The 26,879-nt window shown below is 34.0% G+C and overlaps 2 protein-coding genes and 1 long non-coding RNA gene across 5 annotated transcripts; 2 read left to right on the top strand and 1 right to left on the bottom strand.

The window, feature by feature from the left end:
• Nucleotides 1–1,290: 1,290 nt before the first annotated feature.
• On the bottom strand, nt 1,291–11,670 carry LOC102806920 (acyltransferase PGAP2-like). Of its 3 annotated transcripts, XM_085497742.1 has the most exons (6): nt 11,418–11,670; nt 7,286–7,541; nt 6,290–6,405; nt 5,149–5,257; nt 4,671–4,820; nt 1,291–3,482 (listed from the first exon to the last, which is right to left on the bottom strand). In XM_085497742.1, exons 1-5 carry the CDS (start codon nt 11,616–11,618, stop codon nt 4,681–4,683), a joined length of 822 nt encoding a protein of 273 aa, XP_085353868.1. In that variant the 5' UTR covers nt 11,619–11,670; the 3' UTR covers nt 1,291–3,482; nt 4,671–4,680. The 3 variants fall into 3 exon arrangements, with proteins under 3 accessions (XP_085353868.1, XP_085353867.1, XP_085353869.1); XM_085497741.1 differs by having other exon boundaries at nt 1,291–4,820; XM_085497743.1 differs by lacking the exon at nt 1,291–3,482 and having other exon boundaries at nt 4,728–4,820; nt 5,149–5,192.
• Nucleotides 11,671–13,277: 1,607 nt separating this feature from the next.
• On the top strand, nt 13,278–23,269 carry LOC100371030 (WD repeat-containing protein 55-like). Its single transcript, XM_085498477.1, has 8 exons — nt 13,278–13,324; nt 18,505–18,614; nt 19,398–19,492; nt 19,924–20,084; nt 21,044–21,150; nt 22,074–22,173; nt 22,358–22,527; nt 22,850–23,269. Exons 1-8 carry the CDS (start codon nt 13,310–13,312, stop codon nt 23,109–23,111), a joined length of 1,020 nt encoding a protein of 339 aa, XP_085354603.1. The 5' UTR covers nt 13,278–13,309; the 3' UTR covers nt 23,112–23,269.
• Nucleotides 23,270–24,659: 1,390 nt separating this feature from the next.
• LOC146746612 (uncharacterized) lies at nt 24,660–25,622 on the top strand. The gene is made up of 2 exons (XR_014929154.1): nt 24,660–24,953; nt 25,445–25,622. It is a non-coding gene; the product is annotated as an uncharacterized LOC146746612 (long non-coding RNA).
• Nucleotides 25,623–26,879: the final 1,257 nt, after the last annotated feature.

Here is a 26,879-nt window from a genome sequence, read left to right as displayed (position 1 = left end):
ATAATTGGTTACGTCACTACAAGTCTCTCTGCGTCAGTGGCGCATCACATGGACACACGTGCTACCATGTAAGACGATTCGTAGCAGCTCGGTTATTGCACCACATGGTCCTGATGAACTATTAGCGTGGCTGGTTGCTGAAGTCAACACATGGACGTCTATGGGGCGTAACAATTATGGTCCGATACAGGGCCTTATTCTTGTTTAAAACAATGGAAATGTTAATGTAATGCAAGCATATATCGTTATATTTATTCATTCGAACTCACAAAATACTATTTGTTTTTGACCGTTGTAATCCTGCAATAAACAAATACAGAGAATAGTTCAAACAAGCCGGTAGGCTGGTTGGCGATCCGCTCCGCTCAAAAACAAGCAACATGTTTTTGGTTGTTTCCATAGTGTGACATAAACGTGAAGCTGACGTCGGTTAGTTTATTACTAGGACGTATTCTTCTGTTACATCATTTATTATTTCCATCCGTTTTGCGATAGTATTTTCTAGAATGAAGGCGTTGGGATTACGTCGATACAGTGTAACAATGTCGGCGCCGGTGATCTCCCACCAGTGCGCAACGTAGCCAAAATAAAAATCATGGTCAATTAAACACTGTTAATACAGAACCACAGTCAGCTGGCATGGTGTCGCTGGGTGTATATGATAGAGGGAAGTTGTGCAACCAAATGTTCCGAGTTCGCAGTTTTTCGCCGATAATAAAATAAATAACGCAAAAAAACCTCACGGTTTTTCAGCATTTTTGTAATAAAGACATTATTCTCTATCAATAATACGCCCAAAATAGGAACATTTCTACTAATTCTTGTGTTTTTTCGACGTTTTTCGAAAAACCTGCGATTAGGCTGCGAAAGTAGAACATTCCGGCATCAATTATTGTCACCTGATCTAGATGCAACTCGTTCGGGGAACAAGTGTACTAACAAGTCATACATAAAGTTCGTCGATGAAGGCTTCTTTCGTGTATGTGCATACTAAGGTTCAAACAAAAGCACAAATTACGTTTGCCACAGAGGGCGCTAGTCATAAGAACTGAGTTTGAAGTTTTTTATTGTCTTCACCGGGAATTAACATCTTCCAGAGCCCGGAATGAATAGCCTAGATATCAAGGTTAACCGTTATTTCCCGTTAATAAACAAGAATCAGAAATAGATGGAACAACGTAGTATTGATTTTACCCTCCAACATTCCAGTGTTTCCTTTTATTAATCTGATCTATAGAATAGTTCAGTTATCACTTGTGATTATTTCAGTACACAGTTCTAAATTTACAATTCATTTCAGAATAATATATTTTTATTTCTAAAAAACTTACACAATAAAAAGCATTCTATTTTTGTTGTAAATAGTGAAGATCCGAACTAGCTCTACTGTTCAAGAAGCATACTGTGAAATGTTTGAAGTTGTCAACACTAAATAAAATTAATCTGACAGAGGAATGAATCAAATCAATTTGACCTTCCAAGTCAATTGAGCTGTTGGATTTTTACAATGTTATCAAATTATAGTTCTTGTCTCAAAATAAAATTAACTAATCTGACAGAAGTCCACCAAAGGTGGGCGGCTAGAAAAGCCATTTGAAGAAGTCATTCCAAAAAGACATTTTTTCGCAAAAATTATGAAAACATTATATAGAAATTAAATTATCATCACAAAATGTACAAATATGACAAAGGCTTATCAAATGTCCTACATATGACATAAAAAAGCAGCCAGGCTAGCTGTCTCCAATGAGTAGTCAAAAATAACTTTAAAAAAAAAATAATCACTAATATTAGAGAATTGAAAATTATCGTCACAATAATAAAAAAAATTCAGAGAGAACCAATCAAAGTACATTTGCAGGGAGTATAAAACCCATATAGCTGAAAAAATGTATAGTTGACAAAAATGACAGCCGACAATGAAGAATTTTTTGAACAGCGGAGCTAAACTCGATTCTTTAATAATTTTGGCAAAAAGTATTTCTAAAAACATTCAACAATAAAAAACATTATGTTTTGTTGCAAATATTGCTTAGATTTCAAAAGAAGATTAGTGAGAAAATTATTAAAACTTGATCTTTATTAAAAACACTTATACATTTCTAAAATAAAAACAACAATGAATAACAAGCATTACATGTATGTAATGTACGGTATTGTTTTTGTTGTAAACATTCTGATTTTGTAAGCAGGATCAGTTAAAAGATAAAAATACTGAAATTATCGTATATAAAAGTCTCCTTTCTGATTAGCCTAAGCACCTGCCAGAAATCAAACTGAGTAATTTACAGATGTTGTATGGGAACTATATTGAAATTATAATAATCTGTGCATCTGGCCACTTGGTGGCGCACTATGCTTTCCCATACAGATGAATTGAATCAAAGGGATTTAATTAGTTATATTAAGCTACATTCCTAAAAGGCAATACAAATTGTTTAATGTAATTTTCAGTACTATCGGAATAAAAAATGCAAACTAAAATGAGAAGTATCGGTTAGCCGATTGAATAACATTGGAACATTTTCAGATGACATCATTATTCACTGTACTTGGCAGGTTGCCATAAGTATGTAATTATATATAAAATAAAGGGAATGGGTTCGTTGCAGCTCTAGTTCAAACAATATCCCTCAAACAAGTTCGTCGACTGGGTGATCGGTTTGCTGAGCATCTTCGGCAAACTAGACAGAAAAATCGTTATTATCCGGTTTCACTTCATTTTAATTCTAGTGGACATAATATTACAGATATGTCTATTTCTGGTGTATGTGTTGTCAATGGCAACGAAAATCAGCTAAGGCGTGTCGAGGAGGAAACTATATTCCGCCTAGAAACTAAAGAACCCCATGGAATCAACAAACAGTTCATCTCATTTGTTGAGCTCACTACCTAAGGCGTGTTATATGTTTTATTTTGGAATTTTTTGTGATTCTAACTTATAGTATATGCGCGTTCTTACGTTCCTATGTTCTACCTGTACGTTATAACATTTTCTTCTATGCTATCGATAAAGAGCCATTGCTCGAAGCGTCTAGCTATTTTTAATAGCTATTTAGGACTACGATTACCAAATATTATCTTCTATATATCCCTCAAACAAGGTGGTTTCAATTCTTATGGCGACACTATAGTCAATACAAATCAGTGGTTTCAATTCTTGTAACCAAAGCAAGTCACAGCAATGTCCATAAAAACAGTGGTTCAAATTCTTGTCAAAACAAAACAGTCCCAGGCTCCAATATCAACAGTTACTTCAAAATTGTTAATAACAATAGACATGAATAATGTCTGCTGCCAATGATGGTCACATGGCCATTAGTGGTAATGCAGCCACTCCACATCTCGAATAACCTTGCTTCTAATACATGGACCAAATCCAAAATCCACACCCATTCTTCGAAAGAAATACGACTCAGCAAAGTGAAATAAAATATTGGATATAACGATCATATATTCACACAGGGAGAATATGCTGTACACTGAAAAGAAGGAAATACAATATGAACAATTGATGAATGTTTGATACCATAGTTACAGTAAAAACTATCAAGATATTGCCATTGCCATTGAGGTTTCTCTGGATGATGTACTATTAGACAAGCAGCCTCTCGGCCGAGATAGCTCCGCTGTTAGCAATGCACCTTTTACTTAGAGAATTGAAGATATCATCACAAAATGAACGAATCTGAGATCGGTTCACATGAGTATAATATCAAAGCCATCAAACTTGCTGTTCTTAACAAAAAGTCAAAAATGTCACTTTTTACCCAAAATGACAAAAACATTCATCAAAGTTAGAGAATTGAAGATATCAGCACGAAATGAACAAATCTGAGAGAGGTACACATGCAGTACCTACATATATAATATCAAAGTAATTGAACTTGCAGTTTTCAACAAGAAGTCAAAAATATCACTTTTTACCAAAAATTACAAAAATATTCATCAAAATTAGAGAATTGAATTTATCATCACGAAATGTACAAATCTGAGAGAGGTCTATCCAAGGTACATATACACCAAGTATCAAGGCAATCAGGCATGTAGTTTTCAAGGAAAAGTAACTACGGACAATTATTCATACCGGTATGAGGAGCTTTGCTCGACAAAGTTGACTGGTTTGCTAAAAAACTGATTACCTACTGGCAGTTGACAATATTTTAAGACAAAGTAGGTATTAATCAGTTGTTCAGATTTAAAAACATCCAGAGGAATCTCAATGACAAATTCTTGATGATTTTCACTGTAATGCATTTTCATGTCTTAGATAAAATATTTATCATTAACTTTGGCAAGAGTGAAATATTCAATATATTGCATTGTGTGACCCCACATACTGTTCTATTTCGAGAGAGATATATTTCCCCAAGGTGGTAAAAACATGTTGAAAAAGAAAAAAACTAAAAAAAGGAAAAGTCGAAAAAGTAAAAAAGTTGACGTCGACGATGACGGACAACTACGGACAATCACTCATATGAGACCCCACATACAGTTCTGTTTCGAGAGAAACATATTTTCCCAAGGTGGTAAAAATCCAGAAAGCGTGTAGCATTAGAATCAGTAAGTGTAATCAACATTTGAAAAATGAATGCTATAAATAAAACCATTAAATCTTGAAAATTCAGCAAAAATTAGCCTCTATTGCATAAAAATCCAATTATACAAACCAAATGAATGCTAATCAGACTTGGGAGGCGATTTCAGACTTTCAGTACCAAACACAATTTCTTTTTTGGTGAACATGGCGCTCTCAGCAACATGAAATGTAATATTAGAAACAATAATAATAGATTCTACCAGTGCATAGATACTATAGACTGTGAAATAAGAACAAGCAGAAGAAGATGTTATGTTAGCAAGTTAAGAATTGAGTGAAATACATTCTTCAAACAGTTCAACATTATTGATATCAATGTGTAGACTGCTTGACCATATTAAACTGCTGCCTCTCATATGAATGTGATCATTGATAATGTTTATCATAATGCAATGCACACATCCACAGTAAAACATTTTGTATCGATAAATCACAACCGGCTGTGTGATCGCTAACCACCACGAGTACAGTTGCAGAAAAAAATACTCGCAACCGTGAAAACAATCAAGAATATGCAAATGGTGTGACACAAGTAGAAACAAACTCACCGCCAGGCTCGCAGTACCGATTGTGTCGGTAGAAGAAGTACATACTAACAAAAAAACAGGTTATATTAAAGATAAAAAGTCCTAAAAGCCTTTTTTGATGTTTTTGTTCCTTTAAAAAAAAAAAGTTACAGTTACATCTACCAATTGCATTGCAGAGGCATAATTTTGCAAACTGAAATGCAAATCACCAGTGCCCCCCCCTCAAATGGCAACGTGCCATATAAGGGTATTCTGTAAAGAACAAATTAATAGTTAAAAATTTAGTCATATATTATGAGGCTTCACACAATAACTTTAAATTGACATTAAAGTAGCACCTAGAGAACATTCATAGAGCAGTATTGGCGATCAATTACTGTCAAACACATTAATATAGCTATATGCCATTTTAGCAAATTTGACTCCATGCATGAATTAACAAAATCTTAATTTAGCTAAAATGCCATCAATCTCATTGGGATAATATATATTATTCTAAATTAGTGACATCTTGAATTAGCAAAGTTACAGATTAGCTAAATTAGCTAAAATTTCATGCTAGTTAAAAAGACGAGTTTTACAGTATATGAAATATTAAATGGTCTGAATTTGCATAAATTATGGAAAATACATTATAAACATTCAAATTTCTAGGCTTTTTGGTGCATTTGAATGCAGGCGATCGTTTCACCACAAAATTATTCACAAAATATAGCATCAAAAACAACTACATTTATAATACTTTCAGAATGCAAGTTTTTCCCGGTCTTGAATATGTTTTATAGAATTGCAAATCAAATGAGGTACATCTGTATATAAAACTCAATGTCTCAATGATAGGTTTGATTAAAATCTGTGGTTATTCGGAATTAGAAATTATTATGATAAAATTGTCCACCACTTAGCCATTACCAATAAATAAAAATCAAGGTTTAATATGAATCAAAACTGTCTGTACATTGTAGGAAATTGTAAAAATAACAATCTTATTGAATAGAATCAAATTATATTTTATCAGATCAAAAAATGAATTGTACTAAAATAGACATAAATCGGTGATTAAAATGTCTGAGAAATGTACAAATGCTGTGCACAAATATTCTTCATTTTCTGATTTCATTTTAACAAAGATGAACAATTAAATTAATCAAGAAATACACACCTCGAGAGTAAAGGCATTCCATAGTTTTTTTCTTGACAAATAGTACTGAAGATTCATAGCAATCATGTAGAGAAGAGACGACATTATAAAAGTGACAAAGAAAATTTCATGAGCCGCTGTAATTAAAAAAAATACAATTAGTATTGATCGTACATTTATTTATTTGTTTCTTCGTTCATTCGTTCGTTCGTTTGTTCATTCATTACAAAAAAACAAATACTTAAAGGGCGGTGGTTGTCCTGCAGCGCGTGTTCGAATTGAATGTAAATAAACAATTTATTTTACACGCGCTGTATACGTCGCTACGAGTCCCATATCGAACAGGACGCGGCACAACGACTGCGGCTCTTTAAGAATAATGATGCTTGGTTTTTCAACTTTTCAGACTAATGTCACATGTCCAGTTTATGGTGTAGGAGATTTGATGTCATTTGATAGTCTATCCTCGGGGGTGGACATTCGGGCATTTTCTACCGCCTGGCAACCCTTGCGGTGAAAACAAAGACCAAAAACTCGCAGAAAACGGTACTTTGCGATGGTTGTTGAGAGTCCCCTGAACAGTGTAACAAGATTAGCCCTACGCGTGTAACATATATGAATTTGGTTGTTCAGGATTACTTCAAAGTTGAGTTGTGTTGTTTTCTCGAGTTTTCACCGGCTCCACTGGCATTCCACAGCAGCGCGCACAAAGCCCATAGAAATACGTGGTACAGTGGTGCGCGTCTTAGCAACGTAGAACGTCTGTGACGTAGCTCCGCCCCCAAGGATTATTCAACACAAAATTACTTTTGTAGACAGTTTATTTTTGGAAATAGCACCCTCTATGGTCAAATCACCAAATTATTTCCTAGAATTAGTGCCCTCTGTGGTTGTATTTGTTATTTCAATTTTATAAAAGCACAACTATAATTTCTTTCTATAATAAATAAAGAGTAATAACAAAAAATGTTTTAATTTTAAATGTTGAAAAACGATTCCACATGATGCAATACTCACGTTTGTACTCCCTTGATGCAACCATTGTAAGTCCAAGGAGAGACAGAATTTCTACCAACTGCAAAGTAAATGCTGTTCTACATAATTTTATATACCACCGGACCGGGTGGGGCATTCCAATTTCAGTGAAATAGTTATAGTATATACCAATGACCAGAATCCGTGGCGCAGTATGGAGTGCTATCCCAACGCGCCATATGTACCGCTGTGGAGAAACAGATATTGCCGCACTGATAGTAGGGAAGTAATTGGCCACCTGAAAAAAAGGGGAATAAATTTGCAGCCATTTATAAAATTGAGAATATTATTTCATGTGATAGGCAAGATTACCATACATATATTCATATCATAAAAATAATAAATGATAATCCATAATTTTTAGCAGACGAATCTGAATTCAATATGGCTCTGACAGATTATTATTGATAGCGGATTTTGCTTACTAGTAATTGATTTTATGATCTAGACAAGCTGTGGGACTAGTATAGATGATTTTCATAGCATGTTTTTGCTATTACCTTCAGTACTAGAAGGCCCCACTAGTATGCTAGTAAATGACACACAGACGCACAGACTCTGGGTCAAAGTTGATATGATTTTTATACATCGCCTTGATGATGCCGTTTTATACCATAGATTGATTGTTCACATTCAATTACAGTGTTAAATTGGTCTGAAACAAAATAAAGTTGTTTCGCACATTTGCAGTTTAGATATACAGTTTGAATATCTTGATACAAAGTTATAACACAAAATTCTGAATGTCACACAGTAGTTTGGATTTTTCAATTTTCAATTGCCACGAACAGGCATGTTTTCAATGTGATTCCCAGTCGACCATGAAATGACAGCTAAAACACGGGTACAAAAACTATGTAGTCGTCAATCAGCGGTCATAAATAATTGCAATAACAAAATTGAAACACGATGTGGTTGAGTTTTTAATGTGCGTAGTGATAAGTAAATAGTTCAGGTCAGCGCAGTAAAAACATTTACCGTATTTGACACGTTGCCGAATATGGGAATAAATTTTATCGCAAAACACATCGTTATCATACATTGTGTATGATAACGAGCTGACCAATCAAAATTAAGAATTATGGCCAGTAAGCAAAATTATATGTAACAATTGCAGAAGACTGTCAATCTCAGTAAAAAAATAGTTGGTGTAAGCGAGTGTGATTTGCATTATATGGGTGACTTGTGGCATTATACTGGTGACTTGTGGCATTATATGGGTGACTTGTGGCATTATATGGGTGACTTGTGGCATCACATGGGTGATGTGTGGCATTATATGGGCGACTAGTGGCATTATATGGATGAATTGTGGCATTATATGGGTAACTTATGGCATTATATTGGTGACTTGTGCCATTATATGGGAGACTTGTGGCATTATATGGGTAATTTGTGGCATTATATGGGTTACTTGTGCATTATATGGGTAATTTGTGGCATTATATGGGTTACTTGTGGCATTATATGGGTGAATTGTGGCATTATATTGGTGACTTGTGGCATTATATGGGTGACTTGTGGCATTATATTGGTGACTTGTGACATCACATGGGTAACTTGTGGCATTATATAGGTGACTTGCGGCATTATATTGGTGACTTGTGGCATTATATGGGTGACTTGTGGCATAACATGGTTGACTTGTGGCATTAAATGGGTGACTTGTGGCATTATATGGGTGACTTGTGGCATTATATGGGTGACTTGCGGCATTATATTGGTGACTTGTGGCATTATATGGGTGACTTGTGGCATAACATGGTTGACTTGTGGCATTAAATGGGTGACTTGTGGCATTATATGGGTGACTTGTGGCATTATATGGGTGACTATTGACATCATATGGGTGACTTGTGGCATTATATGGGTGACTTGCGGCATTATATGGGCGACTTGCAGCATTATATGGGTGACTTGTGGCATTACGTGGGTGACTTGTGGCATTATATTGGTGACTTGTGGCATTATATGGGTGACTTGTGGCATTATATGAGTAACTTGTAGCATTATATGGGTGACTTGTGGCATTATATGGGTGACTTGTGGCATTATATGGGTGACTTGTGGCATTATATGGGTGACTTGTGGCATTATATGGGTCACTTGTGGCATTACATGGGTGACTTGTGGCATTATATGGGTCACTTGTGCCATTATATGGGTGACTTGCCGCATTACATGGGTGACTTGTGGCATTATATGGGTGACTTGTGGCATTACATGGGTGACTTGTGGCATTATATTGGTGACTTGTGGCATTATATGGGTGACTTGTGGCATTATATGGGTGACTTGTAGCATTATATGGGTGACTTGTGGCATTATATGGGTGACTTGTGGCACTATACAGGTCACTCGTGACATTATTCAATGCATGTAAAAAACATTAGTCACAAAATATGTTTTGCAAAATGCTTTAAATAAAATATCCAATATGTTTGAATGCGAAAAAGAAATAATTATGTAGATTTTCTGGCTTATAAGGGACCTAATAATAGTCCAAGACGGTATTTCAACATTTATTTTATAAGTCGCAAAAAAAAAAACAAACATGAAAATGCTAAGTCCATTCAGTGGCGTATCGGGGGGAGGGGGGTTTCTTGTGGTCCGTACCCCCCTGAAAAATTTAGTCAATTTGTTTTTGTATAATATAAAAAAAATCATTAACTTAGTCTGGCGATTTTAAAGTTTGGACCCCCCCACGATAAAAAAATCCTGTATCCGCCCTTGCCATTACATATGTGTTGACTTTTATACAATAAATCCTCCATTTTGTTTCTGGTTAAAATTTATTAATAACAAGTTGACCTTTAAATTTGTTATGCGTGTGAAACATTATGCTAGTTGGGTCACAGTTTCTAACGTGAACACCACAAATATTCTTAAATTATTTCATTTTACTTAACATGATGTTGGGGTCAGTACGAGAAAAAATAACAATTTGCATTAATTTATAAATTTTGCTGGTAGTTGAGTCTTACTGGTAAAATAATCTGTTATTTGGTCATGTTGTGCAATTTCTGTTAACATTATTAAAAAATAAAACTCTGTTGATATCAATTTATCTCTGTAAAAAATCTGACCAGAATTATTCACATAATCACATTAGACAATTGTTTACAAAGTAAATAAATCAAAGCGATCATGAAACAGAAACAAACAATCTCAACCTCATAAAAGCATGCATATCCATTGAGGGCATAGAAAGTGTTGAGCTCTTTGAAGCTACATTTATAGCTACCACTATTAAATATTTCACTTTTAACGAAAGCTGATGGTCGGTATTTACAAATTCTTATAAATATGTACAGTTACAGGTGCAGTTTTCTGCCTTTCAGATCTACTACATTTGTTCCACATATTTCAAATTCACACAGACAATTTAGAAGACAATGAGAAAGATAACATTTTCTGGGTTTTAAAATATAATGCCTTGTCACAGAATAATGGCCCACCAAAACTGTTAACTAGTAGTGAATCACTGGTGTGAAAATACTTTCGTAAATGTTTAAATAAAACAACAGGTTATCAAAACGATACATTTACATAGTCTTAGTAACACAAAGTGTATGTCATAAATTGTTGCTGGAAATACTGCAGTTTTTTTGGAAGTCCTCAAATCTGTCAAATGACACTTACATAAACAAATGACTGCATGGTTAGTGTGTTCTTTTATATCCAAGCCATTGTAAAAACATACAAGGTTTTGAATCAGGCAACAGAGAGAATTCTTTAATAAATAAAATGTCATCAGACCTTCCTGCTAGTTCATGCTGAATTATAATTTTCGCTGCTGTGCATATGTACAATGCATTATGGGAGAGCAATTCTAATTTTGCACTACTGAGTGTGTTACTGAGTACATGTGCAATGCATTGTGGGAGATAAATTCAAATTTTGTACTACTGAACAAATGTACAATGCATCATGGGAGAGCAAGTGAATATAATAATAATAAATACGGATAAACAATTAAGTAGCTAGCCTGGCCTTGACGACCACGCCTTAATTATAAATACACTAAAACATGTTCATACTCGTCATTGACATTGAAAATGGTTCTGCCCTGGCATTTACACTGAATTACCACTCAAACTAAATTTAAACTTACATTACAGTGTGTAGAAACGCACGACTCAAAGTTCACAATATAACATAGCCCGATAACTGAAATAAATGACGCCAGTGGGAGTCCAGCAATAATCGAAGCTACGGTCCAGTAAGACAGTCTGACAAACCCCTCCTGTTCCACTACATGTTGTGCACGGGAAGGGGTGTTATTATTAGGACGCATTCTCACTGACGTGTCCATAATCGTTTACCCTGAAGGTCTGTTTTGAAAATGTCCGGTAATAATCACTTCCGCGTTATAAGAGCCTGTGGCCTCGTTCCAGGACAGCTTATTCTAAACACCACATTCCCTTGTTCTACGGTTTTTCTTAGCAATTTCATTTTAAAGAATACACCAATATTCATATAACTAATTTACCAGCTACTTGAATTCTTTCTTTATTACTTGTGTTCTATTTGTCATTGTTTTCTTTCTTTTTTAACTGTTTTGTTTACTCAAACTTTATTGTATTTTATTTAGATCACGAATGAGAATATAATTTCAATAAAGTATTTAATGTACATGTAATAACAAGGCATCTAACGAATTCAACATACATTTTTGGACTCGTCGGGCGTTCGCTACAAAAATATTTATTAGACGCATAAAATCCGTAGGAAAAGATAAAAAGGGTCTTACAAATTTAAAAACTATAATCTAAAAAAAAGCCTGTTCTAAAAATATAAAACTAATCAAAAACAAATATGAATAAACAATAAAGACAATTTGCAACCAATGGTGAATACAGAATACGTAGAATGATCACTAATTGTAACCTAATACACTGATAGTTATTGATGTTTTGTTCCATAGCTGTTTTTTTAAGAAGAGCTAAGGCTAGTGCTAGAGTATGGTTTCCCATAATCAATATGAATTTATTCTAAATGTTTTGTTTATTTTGACGCCCATGTGGAAACACGTACGAGCAAGGGCGCAAGCTTGGCTAGGGTGTACTAACTGCATCCATTTTACAAAAAAAAATGAATCTTAAATTTACATATAATTGTTGTTCTGATGTAGCATGTATGTACTCATGTATCATCTCAGTCGTCAACACTTGGGTAGAATTGGAAATATGAATCAGAAGTTTTGAATAGATTACTATCTGTCTGTTTTTCCGACGTCCATTTTTTGAACAAATTCAAGTTGCAAACTTGCGTCACTTTGTGTCTGTGTTATAATTAATCTATCTCAATTATGATTTGGTTGCTAGTAGTTTAAGATGACCGAATATTTAATTTCCAACTCATTATGATCGCGGTGTTTAAAAATAAAGTCACGGTCAAATTCAAACACCGATTAGAAAAAGGCAGCTTTGTGTGTTTTCTGGCCTTGCGCATAGCCTGACAACTGAATGCAAACCATTACTCTTGTTCACCGTAGTTGAAATTTTAAAGTACGCCATTATTTTAATGAAAATGTCTGTTTTAGTTTAATTCCTATTTCTTGCTCCACTCTCTCTTTGTCACAAAATTCACAATCTAGGATAAAATTTTCAAGTTGTTCTTTCTCAACTGGATTTGTATGACGTTTTTTTTTACAAAATCGCTTTTCCGCAGGAATTTTTGGTCGTTGTTGTCTTCCTCTTTCAATTTCTAAATTGTGATCACTAAGCCTAAATTTACTCACAATTTTCCGAAGGCTGAAGTTAGTTATTTCGGTTAGGTATGTTTCTATTTTCAAATACGATTCAAACAATATATATGTTCTCATTTTATTGCCGTCTCTACCATTTTTACTGTGAGGAGAATTTAAGCTTTCTTTCCATAATTTTTCATAATCTTTTGTGAGTTTTATTTAACAACATTTGATATTTAACAAACAAATAAACAAATAAATAAATAAATAACACTTCTAGTCGAGTAGAGAGTCACCGAACACACATATGCAAAATGGCGGCACCCGAGGTAAGCGTGTGTTTGTTTACAATATTTTTAAGACGTGTATCATTGTAAACACTTGATGACAAAATGTTAACTCGTTTTAAATTATAAATACACATTGTGCCGGTTTTGTGAATTGTGTGAGATCCCTGTCTTCCATGTACTCGTTGCACTGTTACCGTTCACTAGTCGCTACCTTACTAAAACAGTTCAGCCAATGTTCGAGCATGGAGGTATAAACAGATTATCTCCATAGTTCTAGCCCTGCGTACAGTGCTGTGTGTACGGGGACGCGTTTGGTTGATAGATGTCTCCACCACAGCCCTGCGTACCTCCATAGACAAAGTCCGGGAGCGCACCGTAATTGGTGCGCAAGTTAAAAATAACTTTTAATAAGTAGTTTCCCAGCCGAAATCGGTTGAAATGGCGATGGTTATCCATAACAAAAATTACAAAGTTATCTGAAACTGAAATGTCTTTAAATAACAACTAGTAAAGACGGACAAATTGTAAACCGGAGGAATTATCCACCAAACGCCGCCATTTTTAATTTCATTCACGCGAGAGAATGCGTTTGTTTTTAGGGCAAAGTAGCCGATTTCATCCACAACTGGACTCCGAACTGGGAGTTCTAGATATATCTGGTAATTGATCATCATTTTTGGTACCTGGGCATGTTATTTCATTAAAAAAGTTATATTTTTCAAAGTCCCGGACTTTGTCTATGGAGGTACGCAGGGCTGTGGTGGGGACATCTATCAACCGAACGCGTTCCCGTACACACAGCACTGTACGCAGGGCTACCATAGTTCGAGTTAGGACTTGAGTTATAGACATCGTCCACTCTTAGAGTTATACTTTTCTGGGCTGACATACCCACTTTTTAACCGACCACGCCCACTTTTCCCCAATTTTTGTGGTGGACCAAAACAACTGTAACTCGAAATTCATGAAGTTTATTGAGCCACTAAAAATTAAATAAATTGTATAGAATTTCTATGACTGGTCTGTTCTGCTGCGCCCTCTATAGTTTTCACTGCTTTTTGGGGTGATAAATATGCTCATGATAGCATAACATGTAGTTATAAGCTGCCAACCAAAAATAAAGGCATTGTTAGGTCTGACTGTTTTATGCATCTATAACGCATGTGTAGCCTGGTGTTTAGAATCTTTTTGCGCAAATGCACGCCTATTTTCCTCTTTTGGAAGTGTTCCACTCCGGGATTCCATAATGTCACTGCATATCATGAATAATTAATAGCAATAAATACGCCTCAGAATAGACGAGTAATATCACATCGAACCAAGATTTAAGAAAGAATTATAAAATTGCCAAGACTAGGCCAGTCTAGCATAGAACGTTGATAGGGATTTTAGCGGGATTCAAGATGTCGCCATGCATAAATCACGCTAATGAGATATTGGTTAATTTAAAACTGATTTAAAGTTCGAAATATATTTGTTAAACATCAACAAATTGAAATTTTTTTATCATTATCTTGAAATTGAACTAGGCAGGAAAACACCAATTACACCAGCTGACAAAATGTCAATCATGTAAATGAGCAATCGAAGAAGATTTATATTATGTAATTCAGTGGTATTATAAGTAGGTATATTGATCCGGGCCGAGGTCGATATACAGATTTGTCGACCCAAAGATAAGATTGTTCGCTTAAGTTTTCAATGACGACATCAAAATTGTTCTCCATTCACAAATAGCTGTTTTTATCACACTTCCCATTTCAAAATTACTGTCACATTTAAGATTTTTGTAGGTATCAACTAGCTACAAACAACTGTCTAACATTTCAGAAGGCACAATGTCTATAAATAAATATAGATAAAAACAGCACACTGCACAGGGCCACTGAAGTTATCAGTGCCGACTGACTGATGTAGTCATGTTGTTCGATGATTATCTTCCGGTTACAAGTATTCACATAGATCACAACTCGTCCCAAGATACCTTGATGAGCAGAAAATATTAAGATTGACCAGTTCATAAATTACAAGTGATTCTCAGAGAAAATGATGAATCAGTATTTTTTTAGATTGATCACAAATCTGATTGGCTTACTAAGGCTATGAGGTATAATAATAATTGATAACACAAAGAAGCAAAATGGAAACTTTGAAAACCAATGAGGTCAAAAGAGTGAAAGTTATAGATTTGCCGCCACCACCCACATGTCCAGAAGATTCACAGTCAATTTGTTTCAATTCACATTTATCCCAACACATTCATCACACTAGTTGATTCTTCTCAATTTACATTCATTCCAATTTACATTCATCCCATTGTGTTCCCTGATTTGCTTTTCATCAACCTTACGATCATGAGCAGGACGATGTTGATTTCTATGTAGGTATGTAAGGTGTTTGACATAAATTTGTGTGCAAGGTCTCATCGATTATTAATCTTATTAACCTACAGATACCTACCTACAGAATCAAGTTCCAATTACATGAATTTGATATAATTTTTTCATCTCATACTGAAACATGATTCTTGCAATTTTTTTTACAAACTAGAAAAAAAATGTCATCTGCTTGTGTTACTTCATTCCATGAGATATTGGTAAAAAGACAAACTGCTTCCTATCAGAAAGCATATCCTTACAGAAAAAAAAACTCACACACATTCGTTGAGAAATGAATATACTGATGAATGAATGAAATTTATTTCATCAAAAAATGTTTAAATACAGTTCAATTGTTGTTATGATCTTATTATGCCTTATTACACCAGGCAAGTTTTTTCATTGGATGAGTTAGTATCTGGCGAATATGCACGAGCTAACCTTAAAACAGAAGAATCGACTTGGGACAACTCCACCTGTGGGACGAATCAACAATCTTGAAAGACACCACACCAAAATGACCATTAGTTTCATTATTTGCAAACAAATGCAACAAAATAGCACAAGTCTCAATTCCAAACTTCTTATTAACTATCAGACTAGCTATCTCTGTATTACTGATATAAGCTCTCTAGAAATTATTTGATATTTAGTTGTACAACACTCTGAAGTGTTAATTGCTAGGCCTCTGTGAATACATAAAGATAAAGCTGATAGGTGATATGATCAATTTGTCTTTGCTGATACCGGGTAGCTTTGATATTGTGTCTGATCAAATGTAATCACATACAAGACCATAAATAGAAATACCGCATGGGTTTGTTGAGAGAAGGATTTATGATGGGATATGAAACTGTGAGTGGACACAGCCACAGTCAGCTGGTATTGCAATGCTGTTGGTGCATAGAATTAGTAGGAAGTGGTGAAAACAACTTCATACTGAAACAACTTGAAAGCAAAAACTTGCATTCAACAGTAATGAAATAAATGTGGTACTATTCTGGTATAAACATTTGTTCTCTAACATACAACGTTCCTAAACAGACTTTGTCAACTATTGTTTTTTCTCAAATACAATTTACATTTACAAGAATAGAATAGAATAGAATAGAATAGAAAATCAAATCAAATCAAATCAAATCAAATCAAATCAAATGAATTGCTATATACCAGTACTGTACATATATGCTAGCAGCTTCATCATTAAAAAATCCGCTTAATATGTGAAATGTCATCTTTTTTTCAAGAAGTTGTAATTTATTTACCTTTATGCTCTGTCACTATCTAGCATAATTTTATCAACACTTGTTTTGCAATTATTATCATGATACTTCTCATGTGTACGATTGCTTAGCAATATGTAAAACCAAACAAATTTTTGCTTTGACGTGGTGTAGCTGTGTTATTTTCTATTAAGATTATTCAATACCAAAACAACAAGATAAAAGACTATTGTTCAACATTTATTTAATAATTCTTTTGAAATCGTGCATTGAAGGTTGATTTGCAGCAACAAAAACATCTTCTGAAACAGAAAACAAAACATTCCTCTATTCTACCATATGCGGTGCACTTTACACACAAAAAATGTAAGAGATGCTGGTTTTAAACTGATGTGCTCGATGACAAGAAGCAAAACCAATTTGCTAAGAGAAGTAACATTTCTGTGAATGACTAGTATACCAATTTATCCATATTCACATTCTACTAATTAGTAATGTACATATATATGTAAGTACATACTATAAAACATGTTGAAAAAGCGACATGCAATTTTAGCGAATTGGGGTAAAATGACGTAATAGCGAAATGTTAATTTAGCGAATCCCCTTGTCATGTTTGATTTCTTATTTTCACAATACTTGTCTGTCGCGCGTCAAAACAAATGCGCAGTTATCACCTCTGTGAAAACAAAGAAAAACTGTCAAGTGATTCAACAGGGATTTGAAAAAGCGGGTATCGTTGCTGCGTTACATTCAGAATATTGACCTTTTATATTGGGACTCAAGTACTACTAATTTCCGAAATAATATATCAGTATCACTTCATTTATTTATTTTCATTGAAATAGTGACCACGATGAATACGTTTATTTTTTTGTGTTAATTTGCTTTTCAATAAAGTATATCTATCATGTCAGTACATTTCTTTTGTGTTGTTTACAAAATTTTGAATTTATAATAAAATCATTAGCGACATCTTGAATTAGTGAATTAGATCTCTCGCTAAATTCGCTAAAATCACATGCTCACGAAAAAGACATGTTTTTACAGTTTATAAATAAATGGGGTCACAGCATGCATGAGCACGTTTTTTTTCAGCTTTCAGTATTTTTTAAAGATTTCATTCACTGTGCATTAATCTTTAATTTTGCTGATACTGTGAATACACTTCTTTTTTCACTTTGTTTTTTTATTTTGCTTATAAGGTAAATCTACTAAAATTTCAATAGAATCCAGTGTTGTGTTGTCGAAAATGTGTGAATTTTAATCCCAGCGAATATGAGCAGAATCTATAAATAGTTAAATTACCAGTTAACCTTTTCACCACCAGTTTCTTGTTTTCATCACAAATTAACAAAATAGTCCTGCACATTCCATCAGAAGATTGGGACAAAAATAGTTGAAAATTTTGGAAACTGGAAATTGATGCAAATTTTGTCTGTTGGCTCCAGAATTAGTGTTCATTTGCAGAAATTGAAGACTATAAGGAAATTGTGCATACAAATTTGGACAAGGAAAACCGGTCGTGAAATGGTTAGGTGTAAATAAATGCTTTTACAGTACTGCAAATATTTGTTTATTCTGGCAACGAAGGACAATTTTTATTTTCTCTTATTAGGTAATAAGAGTTCCCATGGCAATAGACTGTGATGAGACTGTTATCAGTTTGAGTAGTCATCCATCAGAAAACATTTTTGCAGCTGGCAAATTAGACGGTGAAATCAATATGTAAGTTTTGATAGTGTTTGCAATCACATTTCACCAGTTCAATCAATTTTGAAAGCTCACGTATTTCAAGTACTCGTGGGTGCTGATGTATTTGCGTGATGTGTGAACAAAATTTGTTCTATTATTATCTCAAAATAATTCATTTAAATAAAATATGGTAAATTATGTTGCAAAGCGGTGCATTTTAAGTACCAATCAAAAGGAAGCTTCCTAAAGTGGTGACCTATGACCTTCACAGATTATGATGACCTATAACTTTTCTACAGTATGCAAGAAATGATTTTAGTTTGTTTTTAGCTCCTGTGTGCAGAGCAAAAAAGAGACTAATATCATACCAATGTCTGTCTGTGAAAGGATGTGTGAATGTGTCAAATCTTGTTCCACCAACGTCTCTAAAACCACTGGGTGGATTGGGATGAAATGTGGTACACATATACTTTGTGATGAACTCCAGACCTGATTAGATGTTCGAACAAATCTGTGCATATTAATTACCTAATTTGCATACTGATTAAAAACTTGTTTTGTTGATATCCTAACAACTGTTTGTTTAAATAGGTTGAAACTTGGTACATGCTTTATGTTTTTGTAGTTGAATGTTGAACTCTGTAATTAATCTGCATGTGTTAATTAGCTAATTTTCATACCGACAAATTATTCAGGATGATTTAAAATCTTGGTAAGCATCAAAGACTATTCACTTCACATGGGAGCACTTTCTTGAATCTTTAGTTATTTAGTGTGTATTGAGTGATGCATAGAATTTCGTGTTTTCATTTTCAGATTTTCTTTTTCAAATGATGAGAATAAAGTACTTTTAAATCTGTCTCATCACAAGAAGTCCTGTAGGGTCATCTCATTTACAAAAAGTGGAGATCGTAAGTTCTGTCTTTTACAATCATGACATCAAAATTTTAAGAACAGTGAATCAAAAGTTATGTTACCAATATGACATGAATCAACTTTTAATAAATAATTTTTTATTACTTTACCATTCAAGAGGAAAACAAACGTATCTTCTTTTCCATGGACAACAATTACAATCTGAGTTCTTTTGAAATACTATAAACCTCTTAATTTGAGGTTCTAGGAGTTGTAACAATTTGATGATTTCATGGCATTCCGGAAGACTAAATTCTGCAAAAGTCACTGACACTTTCTTCATTGCTACAAGATTTCACTGATTTGTGAAAATCTGAAATTTGTCATTCACAAAATTAATGTGGTTTACCGGTACTATGAAGGTTCTTGTCATTGAAACAAACAATATATATGGTTGTAATGCTGCTCTCGCTCATTTTCCCATCAGATTTTTTTAGTGCTTCCAAAGATAAATCTATTCAACTTGTAGATGTCACTACTGGTAAAGTTAAACAGAAATTTCTAAATGCCCATACTTGTCCGATTTATTCGTTACTTGTCATCGATGAAAATATCTTAGCAACAGGGGATGATGATGGATTTATTAAAGTAAGTTAATTGAAAATTATTTTCTTAATTTAGTTTGTACATAACAGTTCTATGCTATTGTTTTGTTATTTTGGCCACAAAACTATTATTGTGTTACTGTATCCATAGAACAAATAACATACAAAACATGTGGGGGTTTGGTTACAGGACTATTTCATATCCATAGAACAAATAACATACAAAACATGTGGGGGTTGGTTACAGGACTATTCCATATCCATATAACAAATAACATACAAAAAATGTGGGGGTTTGGTTACAGGACTATTCCATATCCATAGAACAAATAACATACAAAACATGTGGGGGTTTGGTTACAGGACTATTCCATATCCATAGAACAAATAACACACAAAACATGTGGGGGTTTGGTTACAGGACTATTCCATATCCATAGAACAAATAACATACAAAACATGTGGGGGTTTGGTTACAGGACTATTCCATATCCATAGAACAAATAACATACAAAACATGTGGGGGTTTGGTTACAGGACTATTCCATATCCATAGAACAAATAACATACAAAACATGTGGGGGTTTGGTTACAGGACTATTCCATATCCATAGAACAAATAACATACAAAACATGTGGGGGTTTGGTAACAGGACTATTCCATATCCATAGAACAAATAACATACAAAACATGTGGGGGTTTGGTTACAGGACTATTCCATATCCATAGAACAAATAACATACAAAACATGTGGGGGTTTGGTTACAGGACTATTCCATATCCATAGAACAAATAACATACAAAACATGTGGGGGTTTGGTTACAGGACTATTCCATATCCATAGAACAAATAACATACAAAACATGTTGGGCTTTGGTTACAGGACTATTCCATATCCATAGAACAAATAATATGGTTTCAGTTTAGTTTCAGAGCATATCACGGAAAATTATGAATGAAGTGTGATTTCTAATTCTCAGTATATTATGAAATTATCTAGCTTTGGGATTCTAGAAAAGAAAAAGCGATCATGGAAATGAGAGAAAATGAAGATTTCATTAGTGCTTTAGCCATAGACGATAAGCAAAAAACACTTCTTGCAACATGGTAAGTAAATCCAAACACTTATTTCTATATGTTACTGATTGAATATGGGTGTTTGTATCCAAATACAATGGATCATTTCTCTAGTAGAAGCCCATGCAAATTACAGAGGTGTTTCTGTTATTAAAATTTGTAATATTTTGATGATTCATTAGAATTTTAAATAAATAAATATGATGAATAGTAGATAATATTTGGTAATTGTTGTTGTAACCATGCAAAAACATCTAGACATTTTGAGCAATGTCTTTTTATCGATGGTATATAAGAAATTGTTCAAACGTAAAGAATGAAAGAACACACACAATAACTATAAAATGGAATCACTAAAAGATTCCACAATAGAACATGTATACGTCCATCTAATCAACAATCAATGTTACCATAGATACTACCTTTATTTCACATGATTGCTAAATAAATCCTCTGTTTTTCGAACAAATAAAGTGAAAAAATTAAGAGGGATACAAAATAAAAATTGCTCTTCAAAAATTGTAGAACAGTGCAGCAGAATATAAACTAAACAACTATTTCTAATAACCTATACCTATACTAAATCATTGTTTTTACTGGACTATTGGGTTCTTTTCCACATTCGGATAGCAACATCTTTTGAATTTTAAAATTATCAATAATTGCTGTTCAAATATACCACAGCTTTGGGAAAATTGAAGAAATCTGATCAGTGCCTGCTGAGTTGTACTTACTTGATTGGTCATTTTGATGTAAATTTTAGAACAAAGATTAACACTAATTTGCATATGGGTAGATGAATAATGGGGCTGGTATTTTTAAATGGTCATGAAATCTTCTGAGAAAAACATTTTAATGTCATAATATAGATGATTCTATGTATCTACAGATGTTTAGTTTTCTTTTTTATCTGCCGTTACTTTCAAACCTTGTTTATTGCTTTTTTTTGTTAGTGGAGATGGTACTCTATCTGTTTTCAATATTCGTAGACATAGATTTGATTTGCAGTCTGAAACTATGGATAGTGAGATGTTGGCATTGGCTGTCTGTAAGGTAACCAATTACATTACTACTGGTCAGTATAACAGTGAATCTCATTGGTTGATTGCTTTTATGTGAAATTAAGACTGTTTGCAATTGGCTGACTGTAAGGTAAAATATTTATATACCGTGGAAGACTTCATTCAAATCTTGAGTGTGTATGAAACATGCCAATTGTTTTTTATTGATCTGGCAGCGTGGCCGAAAAGTTGTCTGTGGAATGGGCGATGGAGCATTGAATCTTTTTAATTGGTCAGAATGGGGCAATTTAAGTGATCGGTTTCCAGGACATCCAACTTCTATTGATTGTATGGTCAAAGTAACTGATGATATTGTCTGTACAGGGTCATTGGATGGTACTATTAGGTAAGTGTAAAGTTGAGTCATAGTTTAGGTGTTGTACATGTTGAAAAATATTTCTTTGGGTCTCTTCAGTCTGTCTTTCCAAACTCATGAGAACCCATTCGCCATTTCTTGAATAATTCTGGACTGATTTGGGTCAAAGTTGGTAATTGTTTTGTTGACGTTTGACAGACTGATTGCTTGATATATTGATACACATCATGTTTATTTTGTGGTTGGCTTCAAAATGGCCAACAAGGCCTATTAGAATTGTAAATCTAATACTGACACCAAATATGATTATATATTTATTAAAAACATAACGCACTACTACTTTTTATTGCAGAGCTGTTCACATCCTGCCCAACAGGTTTCTAGGAATTGTGGGAGAACATGAAGATTTCCCGATTGAAAGTCTTGCTGTCTCACATGACCAATCAATTCTCATTAGTTCATCTCATGACCAGAAAATAAAATTTTGGAATATTCAGGAATTAGACCACATTGATGTTGATCCTCAGGAGAAATGCAAAAAGAAAAAAAGGAAAAATAAACGACTAAACACCAGTGGAAAGGAAGAGGTGGATTTTTTTGCAGATCTTGAATGAAGGAATTACAGCTGAGAATGAAGTAACGTCTCCATTGCATGTACACTGCAACATTTGAAGATGCATTTATGCGTTTATGATATACTTTTACAATTTCAGATTTGTATAGCATCGTGACATCAATACTACAAAATTAAAGCAGTCTTTGTTCCTCCATATTTCAGTACATGTTGTTTAATTTCATACATTTTATGGGAATTACTGGGGAAGGTGTCAATCACAGTTTACAAAACCACAACCACAAACAATGCAGCACTATAGCCATGTCCATATATATCACATATAGTCAGGAAACAACATTTATCAAAAAGCACACTTGGCAGTGTTCCTACAGAATGTACAGGAAATGTTCATATACCACTCTTTGTGCTGTGCATGACGAGCATTCCTACAGTCAGTATGTAAAAGGATACATAATTTCATTTTTAATAGATGTACTAATTGCCAAGTTCAGGGTCACGATTATTCATATTTCAATGTATTTATGAACATACAGTATCAAACAACAATATTGAAAATTACACATTTCATTCCATATTGCATATTCACCATTGTTTTTCAATAATTCATTTTTTTATGTGAATTTGTCAGAAACACATACAAATATTCAAAAATTGGCACTTGGCTTTTAGTACTTTGCAAATATCTGTGAATAAACATACTTTAATGGGAAAATAATGTTTTCTTGACCAATCAGCAGGTATGCTGAAGAGGCACCATCACCAATGGCAAAAACCTAGATAGTGTACACAACCTTGGTGTTGTAGTGGTGCACTTTTGGAATAACCTCCTAAAAATGTCCCAATTAAAGTCTTGGTAATATCCTTATTCTAACTGAAAAATAATACGGTTTTGATCACAGACTTAATGTTCCCCATAGTGGATGGGGGATTTTTCAACAACATTTGTGGCATAGTAGATAAAGTCATTGTTAATGACACAGTCCCCGTTCAAAATTTTGTGATCTGACATATTAATTTGATGCTGATGAAGTCATCAAGATTAGATTGAAACCATTAATAGGACATGGATTTGTAAAAAGTTATGATTTAGTGCTTTTACACGAGAATTGGACATTGAGCAGTCATATTGAATCGAATTACAAAAATAATGTTCATGCTGATGTTTCTATTGGTATACTGTCTTTGTACAAAATTTAAACAGAAATGTTCATTACATTCACAGGAAAGTAGGCATGGGTATCATGAAAAGCAAAATGGCCACCAGTCACCCATATTAGTTTGAATCACAGAAAAATTATGACATGCAACTATAACCCAATATGTATGATCATCATACCAACTTTGATCCAAATTGGCCTAGTCATCTCTGAGAAACAGCTCCGGACATGTAAAAATGACAATTTAGCACTTTTAAATGAAATTTTGGTGCCAGTCAGCCCAATCTGATTAAAATCTGATGTAGTGTACGGGCTTTAATTATTTTGGCTATAAACTTATTTTAATTTTATTTTTTATTACTTTTGTTACTAATGCCCTTTTATTTTATTTTATTTTATTTTATTTTATTTTATTTTATTTTATTTTATTTTATTTTATTTTATTTTATTTTATTTTATTTTATTTTATTTTATTTTATTTTATTATTTTACTTTGATTTTGATTTTGTGATTTTTTTAATTCCGCCTTACCTACATCTGAGCCGATGCCTATGTAACGAGATTTCAACGAGACCCACTATCGACGATTTTAGTCAACGAATCACATACCTCCTTCTATAGCGCACATGATGACGTCACCGGGCGGAGTCGGGTGGCAAACGCACTCAAATAAAATGGCGGATTATACCGACATTAGCGACCGAGAATAACCCGGCTTTTCGGTAAGTTTATCATTGTCAAATGCAACGAAAGTCATTTTTATGTTAATATTGTGGCTCGAATGGTTCGACTTTAGATCGTTATTTTGCATTGTTATTCTGGGAGTGACGATTTTGTTTCCGCCGTTTCGACCGAACACCAGTGTCTTTTTCCAGTCGCCTGCCCTGGAGACGGGTGATGTTTTGTTGATCGGGCCAACATCGTCTACGGTATTGAAGCCGTAGCTGTAAATATTCATCAAATTGTATCATCATTGTGTACATTATACAATAACTCTTTATTAAAGTAATTGAGCTGATTTGGACTGGAATAAAATATTTTTTATTGGAACACATCGCAATTGATCAGGAAATATTTGTTTGCTCCAATTTTCTGCGTCGATGCCGTGGGCCGGTGACCGTTATACAATTTAAAATCAGTTTGCATTGTTTACTATAGCTGTTTACGTTGTTCTAATCATTACGATTTACTTATTTTTTTGCTTCCATTCTAGATAATTATGCTCAGTGATAAAATGAAGCGATGACTGAATGAACGAACCTTGGCTGGCGAAGATGTATCTAGAAGTGTACACATTTGTTGGAAGTGAAAAAAATATTCAATGTAATGACAAAAATTGTAAAATGCTGTGGAATTTCTTTTGCAAATAAAAATATACTAGCAATTTTTTATTAATGGTTTATTCAAGTGGGCAAAATATAATGTACAGAAAGATTGCCCGTAGAGTATCGCTACACTGAAAAGTAAGCAACCGACAGCCTGTATAAAAGGGGGGCTGTGATTGGCTGTTACTTATGCGAGATTTGAACGGGACTTACATAGGCGTCGGATCAGATGTAGGTAGGGCAGAATTAAAAAAAAATCAAAATCAAAGTAAAATAATAAAATAAAAGGGCATTAATAACAAAAGTAATAAAATTAAAATAAGTTTATAGCCACAATAATTAAAGCCCGTACACTACATCAGATTTTAATCAGATTGCAGTCAGCCATATTGAATCGAATCACAAAAATAATGATGGTGTAGTTGTATCTCTTGGTTTTCTATCTTTGTACAAAATTTAAAGAGAAACGTTCATTGCATTCAAGAGAAAGTAGCATGGGTACTATGAAAAACAAAATGGCCGCCAGTCAACCATATTTGTTCGAATCACGAAAAAAATATGACGTGAACCTATAACCCAATATGTATGATCATTCTACCAAGTTTGATCCAAATCGGCCCAGTCATCTCTGAGAAACAGTTCCGGACATGTAAAAATGACGATTTAGTGCTTTTACATGAAAATTGGGCGTCGGCCAGCCATATCACAAAAATCATATTGGTGCAGATGTATCTCTTGGTATACTATCTTTGTACAAAATTTAAACAGAAACGTTCATTGCATTCAAGATAAAGTAGCATGGGTACCATGAAAAACAAGATGGCCCCAAGTCGGCCATATTTGTTCGAATCACGAAAAAAAACGTGCACCTACAACCCAATATGTATGACCATCATATCAACTTTGATCCAAATAGGCCCAGTCATCTTCGAGAAACTGCAAATTTTACATCAAAAATGGCCGCTAGTCGCCCATATTTTCTCCGATCATAAAGTAACTTGACGCGCATATGTAAGACATTATGTATTGTCTTCATGTAAAGTTTGAATGAAATCCGTCAATGGTGTCCGAAATATAGCTCCCGACGTATGTACGTACGGACGGACGGAACGAACCCAAATTAATAGTCCCCGTTTTCGGACTTCGTCCGAACGGGGACTAAGCGATCTACTAACTGAGGTATAAGCGGATAGAAAGGGTGAGTCCATTGTTGAAAATGCAAGAGTGTAAGTATCGCAAGTGGTTCTGGTATAACCAGATTGTGCTATCCCAGTGGAACTAGAGCATAGTTTTAGACAGTCTCTCAGAAAAGTCCTATGACGA

Source organism: Saccoglossus kowalevskii, chromosome 4 (genome assembly GCF_978046115.1).
Source record: "Saccoglossus kowalevskii chromosome 4, keSacKowa6.1, whole genome shotgun sequence".
Lineage (NCBI taxonomy): Eukaryota > Metazoa > Hemichordata > Enteropneusta > Harrimaniidae > Saccoglossus > Saccoglossus kowalevskii.
The sequence above is the reverse complement of the archived record's forward strand: the minus strand, read 5'-3'. Positions and strand labels throughout refer to the sequence as shown.